Here is a 21,681-nt window from a genome sequence, read left to right on the forward strand (position 1 = left end):
GGCAGGAGAGAAAGAAAGAAGGGGATAAAAGGGGGAGGAAAGGACAGAAGATGAGAGAAAGGAAAGGAGAGAAAGGAAAGGAGAGAAAAGGAAAGAAGGAAATGGGGATAGGAGAAAGGTGAAGGAAAGAAGGATGGGGAAGGAAAGAGAAGTCTGGGAGAAGGAAAGAAAAGAAGAGGAGAGGAATGGAAAAAAAGGAGGGTGGGGAGGGAGTGGAAGGAAGCAGGAGAAAACAGTATGTGCCAGAGGAGGGATGAGAATAGAGGGGAGAGGAGAATTGGTTAGGAAGAAGATAACCAGAAGCAGCGGAAATATGGAAGAGAAAAGAGCAGAGAAAGGGCCCCTTCAGTAGGTATAGGAAATAACATGGAGGGGACAAGGGGATAGCAAAAGTTAAGGGAATTTAAAGCCAGCAAATCACGAACCCAGCTCTTTCCATCTTCCCGTCCTCTCTCCCCTAGTACAAGCATAGAGACCACCAAAAGCAGCCAATGACACTCTTCCTCCTGCCAAGACTGGCTGAAGGTTGTGGCAGATGCATGTGAACCTGTGTGCTGTTATCATCTTCCCAATCATCAAAGAGCTGCTGACATGTATAACCTATATCAAAGTGCTTACTATGTCAAGGAGGAAGGAGGGAAAGGGAGGAGAGAATTTGGAACTCAAAATTTTTTTAAATGAATGTTAAAAAATATTTTATGTAACTGGGGAAAATATTTTTTGATAAAAAGAGTTGTGTTTTAAAAAAACAAAGGGTTTTTTTTTAAGAGTTAAAAAAGGGGGGCAGCTAGATGGCGCAGTGGTTAAAGCACCGGCCCTGGATTCAGAAGGACCTGAGTTCAAATCCGGCCTCAGACACTTGACACTTACTAGCTGTGTGACCCTGGGCAAGTCACTTAACCCCCATTGCCTTTAAAAAAAAAAAAAGAGTTAAAAAAGGAGGGGCAGCTAGGTGGCGCAGTGTATAGAGCACTGGCCCTGGAGTCAGGAGTACCTGAGTTCAAATCCGGACTCAGACACATAACACTTACTAGCTGTGTGACCCTGGGCAAGTCACTTAACCCCAACTGCCTCACTAAAACAAAACAAAACAAAAAAAAGAGTTAAAAAAGAAGAGCCCTTCTGTGAAAGGGCTTGGGGTAGATGCTGGATTATAGAGAGGTGAATAAAACCCAACCCTCCAAGATCCTGAAGAAGCTTGCAATCTAGTCAGGAGACTGTGCATTTTTTTTTAAAAAGCAACACAAAAGTCCAACCTTTCCAGGTAGGATGTACTAAGTGCCCAGTGAGTGAGTGGGAAAGACAATGAGAACTGATCCAGAGAAGAGAGAGATCCCTATGTACAGGGAGGTGGGGGAGGGAGAGAGGAGAGGAGAGGAAAGGAAGATGAAGGAAGCTTCCCCGGACTGAATTAGGTTTAAATAGTTGGGAGGGGTGGGGGAGAGAAGGATATGTCATTTACAAGCAAAAAGCCACACATGGTTTATTCCTTAAAGAACAGAACCCACAGTCAGTCTGCATTCCCTCATGAAACAATAGCCGGTCAGGAAGCAGAAAGCTGGGGTTAAAGTCAGGCACCTATGTGTGCAACTGGGTAATGAATCCATACCTCGGTTACCTCGGCAACTGGCTCCTCCACCACTTCAGCCTCATCAGGAAGTGCCTCCTGCTGCTGCTGCAAGGAGAAGAAAATCAGGAGATGGGGCCCATCAAGGTTCAAATTCACAACTGGAATCAGTCAGCTGCCAGCAACCCTCCCCCAGGGAAATCTGGTACTTAGCCTGAATCAGGGACTGGCCTTCAACTGGCAGATGAGGGACTCAATTTTACTTTAAGGACATCATGTGAAGAAATCTCTGTCCTGGTCCAAGGCCCAGGTAACCCCTACTGGATAGCTCAGGCTTGCCAAGTCTTCTAAGTCTCTCTTGTAGTCCTTAGCTATCTATCCTTTTCCATACAGCATCCTCAATGTGTTGGGGAATGTTAGGAAGGGGCATTATTGATGCTCTGTCCCCTCCTAGCTGACTGGGGAGAGGTGAGGCTCTAAGCTGTCTAGATGGCACAGTGGATAGAATATTGGACTTGGGGGTCAGGAAGACCTGAGTGTGAATTCTGCCTTGGACGATTAACTAGATGTGTGATCCTGGACAAGTCAATTAACTTCTCTCTGACTTACTTTCTCAGTCTATAAAATGGAACTGATAACAGGATCTATTTCTCAAGGTTGTTATAATGAAGTCACACGTAAAGCAATTTTCAAACTTTAAAGTGATAAATAGATGCAAGCTACTAATGAGAGAATAGATGACAGGGGGCTTTGGAAAGTTAAAAGCACTTTATAGATACGAAGTTTTCTTTAAAGGGAAGCTGTTCTATTGTGGCATCCATATTTGTAGGAGTGGGCCCATGAGTCTGACACGCCTTTCCTGGGCATTTGGCTTTGAGGATGAGGAGGAAGAGGATGAGGTCCAAAGGAGGAAAGGGCTGTGTCCAAGGTCGCATAGCTAGGGAAAGTCGCAGCCAGGACTCCATCTCAGGCAGTCTGCCTCCCAGTCCAGGGATCTTTCCAAATGGCCTCCCTTACACCTCCCCCCACTTCCCATTTAGCCTGTGAACGTCACTCCCCTCCCCCTTACTCCTCCTTGCTGATATCTGTAGTCTTGTGGCTGCGTTCTGGAGCGGAAATCTGGTTAATCTGCCTTCCTCACAAGAGGAATGGATGGTGGGAAAGAGAGCCCTTGGAGACTCATGCACACATGGAGAATCGCTCTCAAGCAGCCATGCCAAGAAAAATCAACCCCACAGAGACCACTTGACAATCCACCCCTTAGGAAATAAACAGTCATCAGGCCGACCCTTGGCCCCAGCTGCAGCCTCTGCAGCTGGTCACACCAGGTGAGGGCATTTCTGCTATTAAAGTAGGAAACTTGGACCCAAAGAGTGGTAGACCACCTAAGTGGTAGACTCCTAAGGCAGGAGGTGGTTCTTAACCACAACCTTGATTTTTTTTTTTTTGGTGAGGCAATTGGGGTTAAGTGACTTGCCCAGGGTCACACAGCTAGTAAGTGTTAAGTGTCTGAGGCCGGATTTGAACTCAGGTCTTCTTGAATCCAGGGCTGGTGCTCTATCCACTGCGCCACCTAGCTGCCCCTATTTTTAATACTTTAAAACTGTTTTATAATATGATTGTTTTTCTTTGCAATCCAATGTATTTCATTCATTTAAAAACATTATTCTGAGAAGGTTTCCATAGGCTTCACTCACCTACCAAAGGGGTCTATGATAAAAGAAAAGTTAAGAACCCCTGGTGTAGGGGACATGGACTACCAGTGACAAAGCTGAGACCAGAAAGTATGTTCCCTTACTCTAGGACTCCTTCCACTATGCCTCATTCAGAGAGAGAAACAGGAAGACACTACACTAGCTAAGTCATTTAACCTTTCTTTGCCTCAGTTTCCTTATTTGTAAAAGGAGAAGTTTGGATTTTATGGCCTCTGATCCCATGATCATTCAGAAAAGTCATACATCAATGCCTCATCATGGAGGCCCCAGGACTCTCATGGAGTACAAAATTCTGTGAGGCTTTACCAAGGTGGGCTAAGTGAAGGGTTCTCTGTCACACATTTTGAGTTGAGAGGGTCAGCAATGGACTGGCCACAGGTAATGAATGTTTTGGCCACAACAACTCTCAGAGTCATTGAGGAGCTACCCTCAGTGGAAGGAGGACTCAGAATGATGAAATCGCAGCACACTGAAGGGTCGACTCTATTTTTAAGGTCATGTGGTATAGTGTATTTGGAGTCAAATATCTGGGTTTAAAATCCTGGCTCTGGGGGCAGTGGATAAAGCACCAGCCCTGGATTCAGGAGGACCTGAGTTCAAATTTGACCTCAGACACTTGACACTTACTATCTGTGTGACCCTGGGCAAGTCACTTAAAACCCTCATTGTCCTGCAAAAAAAAAAAATTTGTTTTTAAATCCTGGCTCTGCCACTTGCAACCTGTGTGACTTCTGGCAAAGCAAGTACGATCTTTGTGCCTCAGTTTCTTCATCTATAAAATGAGAGTTGGACTGTGTTTCTTGGACAGGATGGTAAAGGCAGCCTTCTCTCGTTTTTTTGTTGTTGTTGTTGTTGTTTTTTGAGCAGGGCAATGAGGGTTAAGTGACTTGCCCAGGGTCACACAGCTAGTAAGTGTCAAGTGTCTGAGGCCAGATTTGAACTCAGGTACTCCTGAATCCAGGGCTAGTGCTCTATTCACTGTGCCACCTAGCTGCCCCAGGCAGCCTTCTCACCAGGCATCTTATGGAAGGAGAGGAGAGGGGGATGGGATTGGAAGCCCTAAAGCCAGTGACAAAGAAAACAGTTAGGTGGCTAAGGAGATGCAATACTTACAGGTGCTGCTAGTGCCCTGCCTGCCAGGCAAAGGAGGAAGAAAATCCAAGCCCTCATTGTGCTAGCAACCCTGTGTGGGAAAAAGGAAGCAAGAATTGAGTCGGTGAGAGACTTTGGCTGGGGGGGGGGAGTATGGGTGGTTCCTCCTCATTACTGAATTTCCAGCCAGGGAGCACTCAATTTGCCCCCTGCCTCCAATCATCCCACACTGGAAGAAGTCATATAGAAGCTCTCAGAAGTTCTGGAAAATTCACTTTAACTCAATAATACTGTGTGAGGAATACAGGAAGGGTGGAGGCTCCTATTGCATCTGGAATCTCCTGCTTAGACTCTACAATTCATTCTTTTTTCTCCTCCCCTTCTTCCTTCACTCCCCCTCTTTCTTTTCATCTTTCTTTCTTTCCTTTTTCTCATCTCTCCCTCCCTTGTCTCTCTGACTCCCTCACAATACACTCCCTAAATTCTCCCTCTTACTGACTCCCCCACAGACAACTCAAAACTTCTCTCCCCGCCACACCTTCCTTTCTTGCAGATATTGCTCTTAAGTCTCCTTACCTCTCTCACTCACATTCTTTTTCCCATTTCTTTCTTTCTTTCTTTTTTGGTGAGGCAAGGTCACACAGCTAGTAAGTGTTAAGTGTCTGAGGCTGGATTTGAACTCAGGTACTCCTGAATCCAGGGCTGGTGCTCTACCCACTGTACCATCTAGCTGCCCTTCTTTTTCCCATTTCTTGAATGCATGCAAACTTTAGTTTCCCTACACTCTACCTCTCACACCTATAGTAGATTTCTCCTCCTTTCTCACATGCTCATCCTACATGTCTCCATACACATATAATTCATTCTTTCCCCTTCACACAGACTCTAAAATTTCCCTATTTCTTTTCCTACTCTCTTCCCTATACAAGCTATCCCTGTAGTACTGCCATTAACCCCAATCTCTTCTCACATACATCCATCTTCTTTAATAATACACATGATATTCTTCCCCTCCCTCCCATCTCAGGGTCTTTTTCTCACACACACACACACACACATACACACACACATCCCTACATCACTCACTCACCCCCAACAAAAGATGGTGGCCTGCACTAAATCCTGGATTGGCTCATCTCTTCCCAGGAGGTCGTGTTAATCAGAGAAAATGAGATCCAGACCCCAAAACAATGAATGCTGGGTTCCTGGAAAATGACCCCAACTTTATTACAGAGGGGAAAAATGTTTTTGAACTTCCACAGAGACTGTCATGTGACACACCATGCCTGCCTTTAATTTTCTTTTAATCCCCCCACCCAAAATGAAGCAACTGTTGACATTTGATACCTAGAATGTTCTCCGCCCCCATGATAATTCTGAGAGCTCACATTATGTGTCACTTGAAGGTTTTTATAAAGCACATTACTCCTATCCATGTAAAGACTTTATTCTCTGGAATGCTGGGTTCTAGACTACTGCATATATTGGCCTTTCTGATCAAATGAGGATGTAAACAGAGTGAGATATTCACTAGCCCTTCATAACACATTTCTTATGGCCCTTTATAATTCATAGTTTACAATGTATCTGTCTTACAGTAATCTTGTGAGGGAATTAGTCAGACTATTAACATCCCCATTCTACAAAGGCAAACTGAGTCCCAAAGAAAGGAAGTACCTTAGAGAATTTAGAGCAGAAAAGACCTTAGAAATCACCTGGTCCAAACTCCAGTGGAATATAAGCTCTTCAAGGACAGGAACTGTGCCACGTCTTATTTCCAGCACCCAACACAATTCCTCGTATACAGTAGGTATTTAATAAATGTTTGTTCAGTGAATGAATTTTATGGATAAGGAAACTGAAGCCCAGAGGTGTGGAGTGTGGAGTGATGTGCCTAAGCTCTTAAATATGTCACAGCCCTATTAAGTTGAGTCCATGTCTTCTGAATCTTATGCCCACTTCTGAGCTAGCATGACACAGTTGGTATCAGGACAGGGACTCAAACTCTGGGGCTTGCCACTGATTTGTGCTGCCTTGCCAGTCTGTGTTCATGACCTGCCACATCTCCCACTCTTGTGCCTGGATTTAGGATCTGAGGGAGGCCCTAAGCCTGTCATTGTCTGGGCCTTGATGACTTGGAATTTCTGGAACCTTCTTTTCCCCTCACACAGATCAGGGCTTGTCTGATCAGGACTCAGGATGGAAAACTTCCCTTCCTCCTGCTAACTGGCATGGGGCTTTACTCAAATGAACCAGTGAAACTCTATCAATGAAAGAGTTGTCTGAACTTGTTTGAAAGCAATCAATCAGAACCCAGACTTGCAGCTGGAAAAAATCATCCCCGTGCCTCCAGGAGAGTCAATCGTGTCATTGGGATGGATCCCAGCCTGGACTGGAAATTTACCATACTGGTTTGAATAAGGGGCACCACTGGACAGAGGCTGCATGTTTAAAATGAACCCTCTTTGAAAGGCAAAATAAATAAATAAATAGACGGTTATGTACTGAAAAATAACAGATTATAGGTGGCAGCCAGAAGGAGGAGGTGGGGTTGGGAGGAAGTACCAGTAATAGGTTACAGGTCTGGGAGTTGGACAGAATAAATATTTCCTGAGTCTGTTTCTGGGCAGAGGTCCTGTGTACCTCTCAGGCCACTGAAAGGGTTTATCTGTCAGCCAAGAGGTTCTGTCTCAACATCTTCCTGGACTCTATCTGGAGAGCAGACCCATCTCTCTCCCCAGTGTACCCAGGAGAGAAGGGCATTCAAGGCCATAAACTGACTGCAAGGCAGAATCCTGGTCAGTGCTAATTTAGCACATGGGATTTGGTTTGGGGCACAGAGCTGAATGAGCAGGTTCACTTGCCCCCCAATGAAGCAGTGCTCAGACCTAAGAGAGGATGGCTGGGGGAGTGATTAGGAGGATCTCCAATCAGGGAAATCTGGATGAATGGTCAGGATTACAGAGAGACAAGCTACTTCCTATACTTAATACCCCTTTCCCTTGGAAGTAAACTTTTGAATCTTGTTCCTGGATGAGATAGCTATCCCTGTCTCTAAGAAACAAATAAAAATGGTTAAAAGAGAAACAATGGTGTGACCCTGGGCAAGTCACTTAACCCTCATTGCCCCACCAGAGAGACAGGGAGAGAGAAAGAAACAATGTGGGGTAGTGAATAAAGCATGGCAGACTTGGAGTTGGAAGACCACAGTCTAAAGCCTACTTCTGACACTGTATGGACAAGCCTTGGACAATCCCTTCTTCTCTATGTACAGAAGTTTCCTCTAGTAGAGGTGTCTTTGGGACATCACCTAAAGGGGCCATCAAAATTCTTCAGTGGTTTGGGTGAGGCATTTTTCTGTCTTGGTATAGGCCAAATGTTGATCTCAGTGCACTCACAGAAGGTACACAATTCTACAAATGGTCCAATGGTCCTTGCCCAAAAGTAGGGAACTATGAAAGGACCTTTCAAAACCATCCAAAGTGTCAATACACACGGAAGGCAATCTGTACCAATGCAAATGTTAACTTACTTCTGCTGCAGACCAAGTAGAATAAACAAAACAGGGGACAGTAAGGAGGAAACTTATGAGACAAGAAGTCCTTGTAGGACAAGCAAGCTTTGAGAAGTCAGTTACCTATGTCAGTGCCCTTTCCGTCAGCTGGGCTGCTTCCACAAGTGGCACCAGAGAGCAAAGATGGTTTCACAGAGCATTTTCCTAGGTGCACAGCTACACCCCCTTTCTCCTCCTTCCCTCCTCCCACAATCCCTCCCTGAAGGACTCTGCAGGGTGCTTAGGAAACCCTCATGAGACAGCCAACATGTCCTCAAGACTCCTTGGACAGCCCAGAGGGAGAATGGGGGCTGAATGGTGATGCTGGAGACGCCAGAGTCTGAACACAGTGGGCAATGACTGATGCATCTCTCCCCACTAGGGTATAATTTGCTAAGTCCAACAGGCCCAACCAAGGCATTTTAGTTGCTCTTAAAATAGATGGTCTCTATTTCTACACATGTCCAATGTGAGAATTCACTTTGCAGATTTGTTATGAGTTCTGTTTTTCTTTTCTCTTCCCCCCAATATAGAAGGGAAGAGATTGAGGTGGGAAGTGAGAAAATTAATTTTTGTTCATTGAAATTTTTTTAAAAGATAGACGGTCAAGCCTGACCCATCGGTTGTGCCCAGCCTTATTAAATAACCCCTCTCATATCTGAAGGCTTTTTATACTTTTCCATGTATGTCTTCATTGTCTCTTTGGTTCTCAAATTCTGTGAGGAAAAGGATTATTGTTTCTGTTTTACAGATAAGAGAAATGGATGCTTGGAGCAGGGAAATCAGTTTGTAGGGGTTGGTTACATGGTTAATACTAAAGCAAGTCCTAAAATAGAGGTTTGTGCTTCCCAGTACAATGGGATACTGCCTTTACACTCCCAGTTCTCTCCTAGACAAGCACTCGTCATAGAACTTCCAAACCAGAAGAAACTTTGGAAACCATCCAGTACAACCTGTACCTGAACAGGAATCCTCACTTTAGCATCCTTGATAGTGATCTACCTTTTTGCTTAAATAGGTCTAGTGATGGAAAACTCACTACTCTGAAAGGGATACCATTCCACTTTTGGACAGGTCTAATTATTAGAAAGCTTTTCCTAATATGGAGTTGAAATTTGCTTCCCTGAAACTATGACCCCACTGGTCCCAGTTCAGCAAGAAAAACAAGTCTAATCCCTCTTCCCCATGACAGACCCTCAGATATTTGAAGATAAGAATCATCTCTATGTCTTTTCTTTTCTAGGTCACACATCCTCTATCTTTCTCATGCATGAGCTGAACATTTCTTTAAGGGCAAAGAACAGCAATACCATGGGACCTGGTAATGTTAGATACAGACATGTATCGTGGTCCCATCTCTGTCATTGATTCACCCTGTGACCTTGTACAAATCGTTTCTCCTTTCTGGGTCTCTGTTTTCCACCTATTGGGCTGAGATCCTTAAGGAAAGGGACTTTGTAAGTTTTGTCTTTGCATCTCTTGGCTGAAACAGTGCTTTGAACATAATACAAGCTTAATCAATGCTCAGTGAATTGGACTAAATTGAATTGAGTTAAACTGAGTTGATCTGAATTGAGGAGCTTGACACAGGTTAGAAGCTGATGGAAAGGAGGCATATGCTGACACACCACTGCCAGGCATTTCCCTTGGCTTGGTGGCTTGCAGAAAGCAGACAGTCCTCAAAGCCAGAACCCCCACTCTCTTCCCTTCCTGTTCTGAACACCAAGTCCCTTCCTCTGGCTTTTGTTTGTCCTAGAAGCTTCTGAAAGACCTTCCTTACTGCCAACAACAGTGGAAACTGAGATCACTCAAACTTCTCAGGACTGGACTTAGGGATGGAAAAGAATAGCTAAATTGGCTGGGCCTTTCTACTCTTCTACCTTAGCCCCTTCACAAGCAAAGGCTCTCCTCAGACACTTGGATAGGACATGGACCAGCTCCTGGGAGAAAGAGTAAGGGGAGGACCGGTTATCTGCTTGGCCCTCGGCATCAAGAAAGAAAGAAGACACTGTTCCTCTGGCTATGGGGGAGGTAATAGAGGCCACGGGTCTATCTGTCTGACTAGCACAAGAAAGTGCAGTCCCACAGGACGAGGGTCTGGGTTCCTTAGCCAAGGTCAAGTCTGTAGGCTCTAGTTATGTGGTTTGGAGGGAGACTATGGAAAACTCAAATAGTTCCACCCAATAAACAAACTTTACCCCACAGAATTGGGAAAACAAACCTGAAGAGTCAATACCACCACTAAAAAAATATCAGGCCCTGCAGGGAGACCACCTCTAGTCTCTCTCATTATGGGCACCATTGGGACATTGAGTCAGATTTGCTAGGCTCCACAGGTTGTCCTGTCCTAAACTGGCCCTGCAGTGTCCTTATAGGTTTGTATCTAAGGCTGTAGGGTACCTTAAAGAAGCCCAAATTGGGAAGCAGGGGCCCTGAGCTTGCTCTATCCTCACTTGGCTGAATGACTTTAGGCAAGCCATTTCCCCTCACTGGACCCCAATTTCCCCATCTGTCAAATATTATAAAACCTGAGACAGCAGATATAAGAGACCTTCAAACAGTATGAAGGACTTATAATTAAGTACAGATCAGTCAGGAACTCTTAGAAGGACCTCAGTTTATTGGAGGGCATACTGGGGGACAATCTGTCATTAATTTGGGCTATTTCTGGGAAGCAACTAGATTTTCTATCTACCCTTAGAAAAATGATGCTCAGTGTCTCTTGTTGGTATTACAAAGATGGTTGGGCCATCCTTGTTCTGACCCGGCTTGGGTTAAGGCCAGCTATCTTGGCAGAACCATTTCACGGCTGGGCTTCTCTATAGGGGCAGAACTTCTCTCAGGGAAGACAAGGGACTGACTAGAAACAAGTGACCTTGAAACTCAGGCACACTGACTCTTGGGAAGCAGAGGGTTGGCTCCCCAGATGAAAGAAACAGCGCAAGCACAGAAGTGAGGCTGGTTACATAAGCCCCCCTTCACATGCCACGTTTGTAATGGGAGAGCAGAATAGACAAGGCACAGGGAGGGGCCTATAATTATTCTCTGGCTCCTCCTGGAGGACAGACTTAGGACAACAGCCTGGACCAAAAAAAGACAATTCAAGGGATTTAGAGTTGGAAGGGACCTTAAAGATCATCTAGTTCAGCCCCATTATTTTACAAAAAAAACCTGAGGCCCAGAGAATTTGTAACCTACCCAAGGTAACAAAGTAGTATTTGAAACAGATCCTCTGCCTTCCAATCTCATGCTCTTGCCACTGACCCTTCTGGGCTCCAGGACCATTCCTAGGTATTTGTTTTCAGAGCCCCTCTGCTACCTTCTTGTTCCTGCCCTCCCCCATCCCAACCCCTTATACTGCCTGGTAGGCTCCCTTCCCCCACTCCATCCAAATAAAAAATAGTTCCCAATAACATATGTGAATCTGGATAGCCTACTTGACACTTACTAGCTGTGTGACCCTGGGCAAGTCACGTAACCCCCATCGCCCCGCAAAAAAACAAACAAAAAAAACAAACTGTGTGACCTTGGGCAGGTCACTTCTGCTCATTGGGTCTATGTCTTCCTTTGTAAAAAAAAAAAAAAGGGAGGGGGTTGGGGATGGATTCGATGAGCTGGAAGGTCTTTTCTAGTTCAAAAACGATTGCTTGGAAAAATCTACCAAGTGTTCACTTTCCAAACAAGACTTTTATGTGTGTCCCTGGGTAGAGCTGGATGGAAATGAGGAGTGGAAAAACAGCAGCCAAAGTCACCAGAAAACCAAGGGACTGAGAAGATCATTTAAGACTATTCCCCCACCCTCACTGCCGAGTGAAAATGGGAGGGGACCTCCAAGGGCTCAGGCCTGGAATTCTGGATTATTCTGAGAAGAAAGGTCTCAAAGATGGCTCCAGCTTGCCAGAGCCAATGGGGAGGCTACTCTGGATGAGACGCCCCAAGGCAGGCCGGCCCCGGGCCCGGCCCCAGCCCCAGCCCCAGCGAGACCACAACACAAGCAAACAACCTTTGATGGGTTTCTTTCCATCCCTGACCCAAGCCCTCCTAGCCAACAGGGCCCTCCTGGTTGCCAGGTTGTTTGTATAGAAGGAGAACTGAGCTCAGTCCAGATGTTGACATCTGTAAACGAACCGTGGGGTGAGGCGTGGAGTTGGTTTCCTGTCCAGCCTGCCTTCCCTTAGGGAATTGAGAACACTGTTTTTCTAACTAATTTCGGTTAGGTCATAGCTTGATCTGGGGCAGGAGTCGGTGGCCCTCCTAAGCCAGCTGTTATACAGTGAGGTTCCTTCATTTTCTCCTTCCAACTTCTTCCATGTTTCAAAAGAAAAGATTAGGTATCCAAAGATAAGAGCAGTACAGTGGAAAAGAGTGCTATCTTTAGAGTTAGAGGACTGGGGTTCACACCCTGGCTCTACTACTTACTACCTATGTGATTTCCAGCAAGTGACTGTTTCTCTTTGAGCCTCAGTTTCTTCATCTGTAAAATGAAGAAGTTGGATTAAGTTCCTTGCAGCTCTAAATCTGTGATCGTCATCAAATTTATGATGCTCACTGTCCTCCCAAACTGCTTCCCAAAGTCATGAGATATAAGAATGAATCCTGTCCCCCGACTATTTAGACACTATGCGCTCCCAGACAAAGCATGACCCCTTCCTTAGCTTCAATCTCCTCATAAGCAAAATGGGTATAATTCTACCCCACTAGCTCCTTCATGGGTTTATGGTTGTAAGGATCAAATGAAGTAAAGTATTAAATAAATAAATGACAGCTGTTATGATTATCATCGCTCTTGATGGGGGAAGGTACTTCAGATGACCAAGAAGATAGGGTACATGAGGAATACTGTTAAAACCCCATAAGGCAAGTGTCCCAAATAACTGGGGGATGGGTACCTATACTTTTTCTGGGGATTAAAGGGGTAAAAAGGAAGTGACAGACCAGAAATCATGGTGAGTGAGAATGGGCTGGAACTCAGGAAACCTGGGATCCAATCTGACAGTAACCTGTGATGTGGCCCTGCAAGAGTGCCTTATATCCCCTGGGCCTCCCTCTTCCTACTTGTTTTCCCATTCCAGTAGAATGTATCTGGAGTCCAAGAACTGTTTTGCATTTTGTCTTTTTGTTGTTGTTTAGTCGTTTTCAGTCGTTTCTGACTCTTCATGCCCCCATTTGGAGTTTTCTTGGCAAGATACTGGACTGGTTTGCCATTTCCTTCTCCAGCTCATTTTACAGATAAGGAAACTGAAGCAAACAGGATTAAGTGACTTGCCCAGGGTCACATAGCAAGTAAGTGTCTGAGGCTGGATTTGAACTCAGGAAGATGAGTCTTTCTGACTCATCTTCTTACAAAGCCTGTCATGGAGTAGGTGATTTAATAAATGAATGTTTGCTAGATGGATGTATTGAAGGGGTTAGATTAGATCATCTCTAAGGTCACTTCTAGCTCTGACCCCCCCCCCCCCGCATGTTCAGACATTCTGTCTGTCCAGTCCAGCTCTTATATTTAATGTTCAGTATGCTAAGGTCTCTCTTATGCTCAATTATACTATGTTCTAAAGCCCATGACAGCTCTGAGATTCTAAGAACCCTGCCAATTTTAATATTTTATGATTTCTGTGAAATAAGTGAATAGCTTATTAGTGTGAGAATCTGCCCATCCCGCTCTAAGGAGCTCATTCAAGAATATCTAGCTACAAAATGTACACATGAATCCATACACTCCCCTTGTCCCAATGGGGCATGTTTGTGAGAGAGGACTGTGCTTTCCTGTCCTATAATCCCAACTCCTTGAGGCTGGGGCTAAAATCCCTGTAATTGGAGTGTGCCTGGGGCCTGAAATGCCACAAACTGGTTCTTTTTATGGCCCCACTAAAGCAAGGGCTGGAGGAAACCTGGGTTCTGGATAAAAGGGCAGTTTAGTCAAAGAGCAAACTTCTGGGTCATCCCTGCTGAGATTTCTAGAAGGGCTTTAAGCAGGGAGAGGGCTCAGCCCCTGGCCACAGGGGAGACAGCCCAAGGAGGGAAGAAGCTTTACAACTGGGGAAAAGAAAGTCTCCTAGGTTCTCTCTTTTTTTTTATTATCTTTATTTTATCTTTTTTGTGTGTGAGGGAATTGGGGTTAAGTGACTTGCCCAGGGTCACACAGCTAGTAAATGTCAAGTGTCTGAGGTCAAATTTGAACTCAGATCTTCCTGAATCCAGGGCCAGTGCTCTATCCACTGCACCACCTAGCTGCCCCTCCTAGGTTCTCTTTATTTGGGATCTCTATTCGATGGAATGATCTGTAAGTGCGTGATTGCTGAGTTTTTGTTTCTATGATTCATTTCTGTACACATAGGTGTCTATGCTAGATATGTACCTGTTTGTATTCATGTGGTTGTAGGCGTGTCTTCTTATGTCTTTGGGTGGTCTTTATATTTATGTGTGCATGTATCTAAGACTCTTCCAACAAGACCCCCAGACCTTCCTTTTTTCTGTTCTCCAACTCCTGTTTATCCAGAGTTTATTCAGGACAGGCAAACCAGTCAGTCCCCCCTGGGAGAAGTGCTCCCCTCACAAATAAAGCCTCAAACTACCAGGCTCTTTATTCATCTCCAGAACCATCCGTGTTTAATCTAAACCAGTCCTCCCTAACAAAGTGGGTACATGGAACTTGGGGAAGGGGGTGGGAGAATTGAGGCAGAGAAAGGCAACTCAGGCCAAGGGCTGGAAGCTGGCCAGAGGAACAAGCCACATAGAGCTTTGGGATGATCTGGCAAAGAAGAGGGAGGCCCTCACAAAGTGTTCCCAACCTCCGCTTCCCCGGGAGGTCTGCCTCACACCTCCCCTATTCCAAGAGACCCTGAAAAAAGGTTACCATGGCAACACACATTCCTCTGAGCCTGAGTCATGGCAGAGGAGAGATTTTTCAGTGGGTGGAAAAAGTTTCAAAAGTAGATTCCCTCACTCCCCTGTCGGCCTCCCCCCAACCACACACAACTCCCCACCCCCCTCCCTTCCAACCTCCCTGCCTCTGTCGATGTGGCAGACAATGGCGGGGGTTAACTCTTTCCACCACGAGCGTTCACTCCCGCCCCAAACTCCTTGTCCCTCTAGCGGTCCCTCCTCCCTCCTCTTTTAGGAAAAGGAACAAGGGGCACGGGCTTTTACTCAGATACTTCCAATAGTGAGAGAAAAACCAGCTCCAGAACCTGGCATCATTCTATCCAAGGACACCAGGTAGGAAAAGAGAATCCCTGCCGTGGCCGATGCCACTGCCAGCCCTGGGGCAGTGTTTCTGGAAACAAGTTTTTCCCTCACACAGGGCAGTTTGTGCCTCACTGGCTCCCTCTGGCCAGTGAAATCAGAGCTGTGGCTTTACATAAGAAGAAGAATATTTCATACTTCTTTACAGTTTACCAAAGGGCTTTCCTCACCACAGTCCTGGGAGGTTGATCCCGAAAAGCTTCATCTCTTCATCTTGAAGATATGGAAACTGAATTGACTTACCCAATCATACAGTATCAGAACCAAGATCTGAACCCAAGCCTCCCGGCTCACTGGCCAAAGAGCTTTACATCACGGGGCCTCGACCCTGCCCCAAGCCCACCATTTTGTCCTCCGTCCCCTTCAGGGAGAAACCGTGGCTAACAGAAGGCAGGCATCTGGACCAGGAGGGAACTGTGGTGTGGGGTTTTACTGGGCAAGAACAATACTGAGAAACAACCCTGTTCAGAGCCAGCCCTCAGAACAATTGGGTGGGCACTGAAGTCAAGGTAGCCAAGTCTGTCCTTGGCAACTTCCTTCCCCATTGGAGCCCCTGGACGAGGTGCTCCCCTCCCCCTCCTCTCATTCTGCACACTCTTCAGCAACTGAAAAGCTCTTTCAGGCCCAGGGCTTAGTGATTTAATGTGTTACCTGGGTTGGGGGTGGGGGAGAAGGGGAGCAACAATTTGAAGAGAAGGAAGGACCTGGCTGGTAGCCAATATTTAACCCAGAGGAATGGCTCTAATAGCAGAGCTTCAGGCACACTGATGTGGAGCCCAGGGAGCTACAGATGCATATAGACATATATGTGGGTGAGTATACATGCATATATACATAATTTTGGTGGGGTGTCCTCTCAGAGCCCTTCCAATCATACTCCACCAACATTTTCCTCATTGCCAAAACCCCTTTTTTCCCCCTGAAACTATAGTTTCCCTGCCCTTACAAAGTTTCTCTTATGAAACAGTCAGCCAAACCAATTCAGAGCATCAGCTTTGACATGCCTCTACACATTTGTATAGAGAGATCTCACTTCACAGCAAAAGGTAGAGGGGATGGTACCCAGCTCCTCGCTCACTCACTCTGTGATTGAGTCTAAGTCCCTTCCTCTGTGAGCCTGTTTCCAAACCCATAATATGAGGAAGATGGACTGGATCCCTCAAAAGTCTACTCTCACTAGCTCTGATCAATGATTCTACAATTTATAGGGAAGGGGCAAGGGAGGTGAAGGCCCTCCACAAACCAACGGGAGAATGCCCCAAATTGCAAAGCTGGAGAATGGGACCCTTCTGACCCACCCCAAGCCACCCCAGGACTCAACTTCATAAAAGGAAACTGGTATGGACGAGTGGAGAAGAGAGGAGGACTTTGTATGTGGATCTATGGGGGCTGAAATTCCGCCAGGCCAGCTTTCCTAGTCTCCCTAAAGTGGCCTATGTAAGAAAGGGGTGCAGAGTGCAGAAGATTCATGGGGAACCCCAGTCTTCCCAAAAAAGTGAAGGACACATGGTTCCAGCAGGAGGAGGTGTGTAAGCTGGGGAAATATCACCTATACCCCATTGTGGGGAGCATAGATTCCGTAATGAGGAGTTCCCACAGATAAAGGAAGAAAATGGGGAGGGGGGCATACCTCATGTGACTGGCAGCAAGCAGTTCAGTTTAGCAGAGAGTTCCGGGTAGTCTGAATGGTCTGGAGGAATCGGAGGGTTTAGAAGGCAAGCAACAGCAACCACTTGCAGCACTGGGCTGGGGTCTCTCTTACTCCCTCCTCCTCTCTCCCGCTCCCCCCTCCCCCTCACCCAAATCTGTCATCTGTCCTCTCAATATTCGTCTCTCCTCTGTGGTGGGCTGTGCCTAACTGGTCTCCCCAACTCCGCCCTCTCTCCCTCCCTTCCCTCCTGATCTATTCTGAGCCAGCTGGACTCAAAGGCAAACTCAGACAAAATGAAGGCCACACCAACGGGAATTGGGGGGGCATGGGGTTTGGGGGGGGGCAGTTTCTACAGGCCAAGTAGAACAACTGCCTATATATGGTGATATTATGAAGTTACTTAAGGAAGACCCCGGGTAGCGTCTCTTGTCCCAAGTATCACTTCGTGATAGGCAGTACCCCTCCTATAAATTATAACTTCATTCCTCAAGTCTTCAAGAGGCCGCCCATTAAATTGCAAATATCCCTAGAAAGAGTAGGAGTCAGGAAATCTGTACTGTAGTCCTAGATCTGACATTAATTGGATATGCAGCACTGGGCAAGTCACTTCCCTTTTGGGGGGCCTTAGTTTATTTATCTGTGTAATGAAGGGGTTGGATAGGTGCTTTCTAAAGTCTTTTCCACAGGTCTGTGATTCGACTATTTTCTAGGGTCAGGGATAGGGCTCTGTCTGTGGCTTGGGATTAAAGGTTTATTCTGAGACTGGAGTCAGGGTTCAGTCTAGGACCAGGGTTTAGTGTCTTTCTATTGCTAGGATAGGGGTTTGAGATGTGGCTAGGGGACAGAGTGGTTCCCTACCTGAAGCTGATGAGGCCTTCTGAGGAAGACCTCATTTTCACCCTTTCTCACTTGACCTGTCCAATCAGTTGCAAGTCCTGTCGTTTCTGCCTACATACCTCTTAACACCCTTTCCCTTCTCTTCACACAAGGTCCTTGTCACTTCAACTGGACTCTCTCTGCCTCAAGTCTCTCCCCTCTCTGATCCATCCTCCACAAGCTGCCAAAGTGATTCTCCTAAACCCAGAGGTTTGACCGTTCTTGCCCTCCTGATCAGAAATCCTATGACCTCTAGGATCAAATGAAAAATTCCTCTGTTTGGCATCTAAAACCCTTCAGAAATTGGTTTCAATATAAATGTATAAGCTTACTACATATTATACCATCTCCATGCTTTTGTACTGACTGTCCAGCCCACCCCACCCACCTGCCAGGAATATACTCCTTCTTCACCTGGGCCTCTTAGATCCCAAATTTTCTTCAAATCTCAGTGTAAGCATCATGTTCTACAGAAGGAAGGCCTTTCCTTAGTCCCTCAGCTACAGGTATCTTCTTCCCAAAATTATTTTGGGTTGATGTATTAATTGTGCATATGCTTAAACAAGGTGACCTAAAAGTCTTGGTACCAAGACTTTTGGGACACTGTATTATGTGTATGACACCTCCTCTGACAGGACGTAAGCCCTTGAGAGCAGGGATGGTTTCTTTTTTGCCTTTGATCCCAAGAACTTAGCATAGTGCTTTGGCATAGGGTAGGTGCTTAACAAATATTCGTCAATTGAATATGGTAGGCATTTGATTGGAGTGGTATATTTCAGTAGGAGGGGCTCTCTGCCCGAGTAAAATGAGTACTTAATATTTGTGCTTAATGCCTTTCATTCTAGAACATAGACCATCATACTCTGAAAGGCCCTTAAGATGTATAACATACATTCCAGACCAGCCAGTCTTGAAAGGGACCTCAAGTGTTACCTAGTCCAACCTCCACACAAATGTGGGAATAGCTTCTACAACATTCTTTACAATAGTCACACAGCTTGTCTGATCTCCTCCCACAGTGATGGAGGAGTTCATTACCTCTTGGGTGAATCCATTCCATTGTTAGATGGTTCTGTCAGGAGGTTCTCCAAAGTATAATAATATGAGTTCTAGTCTTGGCTCTCTGAGGACTAGAGCTGCTACTAATAAGGTGTGTGACCTTGGGCTGGTCACTCAATCTTTATGGGGGCCTCAGTTTCCTTGTCTGCACAATGAGATAATTGAAATCATTGATCTCTCCTAGGTTTCTCCTAGCTCTGATCCTGAGTCTCTCTCTCTCTCTGAGTTCTAGGTATGTCTTCCTTAGGATGTCCACAATTATCTGGCTGCCTAAAACAAATCTACTGTGCTTTTAGAGCTACTCACTGAGAGCCTGGGCTACAGGATAGTGGGAGAGGGAGGGGCAAGAGAAGGGGCACTTGGGACCAGAGAGGGTCTGAGCATTCTCAAATTCCCAGCCCTTCCCATGATGCTGCATCTTTATCCCTGCCAGGCACTCACAAAAGCCTCTAGTGTTCAGGGGGGACACTTTATCCACTGCTCTTAAAGGGGCAATCGGCCAGCACCAAACTGTGGAAGGCAGGTGGAGTTTGTTTGACTTTGGTGCCTTTCCTAATAATAATGGCTCACATTCTATAGTTGCCGGAATGGTTACAAAAAAACCAAAAACAACACCTACTTCCATTACCTTTTTTTTGCTCTCTCAAAAGAACCCTTGGAAGTGGGAAGGGCAGTGATTATTTGTCTTTATGTTAAAGAGGAAGAACTGAGGTGGCCAGAGACATGAATTTGTTTAAGTGTCTATCACAACTAGGATGGAGCGGAATCCAACGGATCCCAAAGTGTGGTGCTTTTCCTATACTATAGGAGAATACCTCCTGCATAGCTTCCTCCACCAAGTGCTCAGGAGCTCTCCTCCCCACGAGGATCCCCTTGGGACAAGTCTCTGTATCCTACTTCCAACAGAGCTCACCCTTCCTGTGCCCCAGTCCCTCAGCCTCCTTGCTCACCACCAAATCACTAATGAGGTCAGTGTGTAATCCCTTTGGGTGACACACTGGCACTTCACAGGGGCTTTCTAGAACGACTGTCATGGCAGGAATTCAGAGTGGCACTGTAGGTACCCACAATTGCACACAAAACTGGGGCACCCTTTTGGTCTCCCCTGTAAGTGACTTCTTTTTAGTGTGGTATCTCCTCCAATTAGAGTGAGTTCCTTGAGAGCAAGGACTGTGCTGCTTTTTTCTATTTGTATTTCCCAGTGTTCGGCACATATGAAGAGCTTAATGGTTTTTCATCCATTCGTTCAAGCCTTTTGCATAGGGCCCCAGATTCAGCCTCGGGAAGCCAGCCTCCCCAGTATATTTTATCTTTAGCCAGAGATGGGGTTCTAGTTCCTGATACACCACTATTGGTGTGATCTTCCCTTCCCTGGACCTCAGCTACACCATCTGTAAAATGAGAATAATAATCATCCCTGCCCTACTCTGGCTGTTGTTGTAGGAAGAGCACCGGTCTGAGTATCAGGAGACCAGAGATGTTGTTCTGGTCCTTTTACTGATGAGCTGTGTGATCCAAACAAAGTCACTCTCCTTAGTCTGTGGGGGACCAACTTACTTTCCTCCCCTGTACTCCTCTTAGGCCCCCTCCAGCTCTGACGGTCTCGGATTCTAGGCTCTAAAGCCAGGGCCTTGGATGCCTCGTAGAATACTTTCCTCCACCAGACCTCCCTTATCTTGGCCTAGATTGAACAAACTCTGGGGTGGATTGGCTTTGCCTCCTCCCTCAGCCCCTGAAGTCTGAATTATTGCAGCTGTCGGTCCTCATCCTGTGAACAGACACCATTTTTTTTTTCCTGAAGCTCCACACATCTGGAATTTTTTTTTTTTAACCAAAGGGGAGTTGTGGAGGGAGAGAAACTTAAAACTCAGTCCTGACAACGTGGCAGCTCTTACGTGTTCCCTGATGTGGCCTGAAAGCCAAGCATCTTTCCAGAGCACTGCAGCTGGGAGTCAGTGATTACTGCCACCACCACCATCCACGTGGCAGCCTCCACTGGTGACTCAGCAAGCACAACATGGCAAGAAATTAGCAGCATTTGGAGGGTCCTCTCCCTGGTAGACAAACTACCTCTCTGAGTGGCCCTGAAGCATGAAACAGACCAGCCTTTCCTTTCCCCCTTCACTCTTTGTCTCCTTCCCTCCCCCATTTTCCTGCTGGGGAAAGAAAACAGGCCTGCCTGGATCAAGACCAGCCCCTCGCAAGACTGAGAAGGGAGGAAAGATTCTCTTTGGTGCCCTCCACCTCCCGTTTCAGGCTCTCCCTCTCTTTGGCATCTTTTCTCTCTGAGACAAAATGTCAAAACTAAAAAGGGAACCTCAGAGCATGGAATGTCAGGACCAGAAGAAACCTAAGGACACAGAAGGTGAGGCCGGGAAGGGGTCTTAGCACATAGAATACTATGAGTCTCTGTCTCATTTCAAAGAAGAGGAAATTTGGGCCCAGAGAAGTGGCACACTCATAGTCAGTCACTATTAAATTGCAATTGCCAGGGGCAGCTAGGTGGCGCAGTGATAGCAGCACCAGCCCTGGAGTCAGGAGGACCTGAGTTCAAATTCGGCCGTCAGACACTTAAACACTTACTAGCCTTGTGTGACCCTGGGCAAGTCACTTAACCCCAATTGCCTCACTAAAAAAAAAAAAAAAAATTAAAAAAAAAAATGCATTGCCAGGTAAGGGGGTGGGTGGGTAAGAGTTGTTTTCTTTGAAGTGGCCCGTGAGAGGAGTGATCAGTTCCTGAAGTGGGTTGAGGGATGTTGCTAGTTGGGAAGCCCACACATGGTGAAGACGGAAGAGGCCCAACAACTATCTGCATTTTTATACCCTGTGAATCCCACCACAGCACTGGAGTAGGGGCAGCTAGGTAGTTACAGTGGATAGAGCAACTAGCCCTAGAGTCAGGAGGACCTGAATTCAAATCCAGCCT

The 21,681-nt window shown here is 46.1% G+C and overlaps 1 protein-coding gene across 2 annotated transcripts in view; it reads right to left on the minus strand.

The window, feature by feature from the left end:
- SPARC (secreted protein acidic and cysteine rich) overlaps positions 1 to 21,681 on the minus strand; it is a 64,855-nt gene that overhangs the window by 8,910 nt on the left and 34,264 nt on the right. Inside the window, exons 2-3 of one of the 2 annotated variants that reach the window (XM_043980076.1) lie at positions 4,396 to 4,465; positions 1,610 to 1,675 (exon numbers count right to left, since the gene is read on the minus strand). In XM_043980076.1, the coding sequence (XP_043836011.1) occupies positions 1,610 to 1,675; positions 4,396 to 4,452 (123 nt within the window). In that variant the 5' untranslated portion in view covers positions 4,453 to 4,465. Of the gene's footprint in view, positions 1 to 1,609; positions 1,676 to 4,395; positions 4,466 to 21,681 lie in introns of those variants that run through there. The other variant, XM_043980077.1, reaches the window with a different exon arrangement.

This window comes from Dromiciops gliroides, chromosome 2, assembly GCF_019393635.1.
Source record: "Dromiciops gliroides isolate mDroGli1 chromosome 2, mDroGli1.pri, whole genome shotgun sequence".
Taxonomy (NCBI): domain Eukaryota; kingdom Metazoa; phylum Chordata; class Mammalia; order Microbiotheria; family Microbiotheriidae; genus Dromiciops; species Dromiciops gliroides.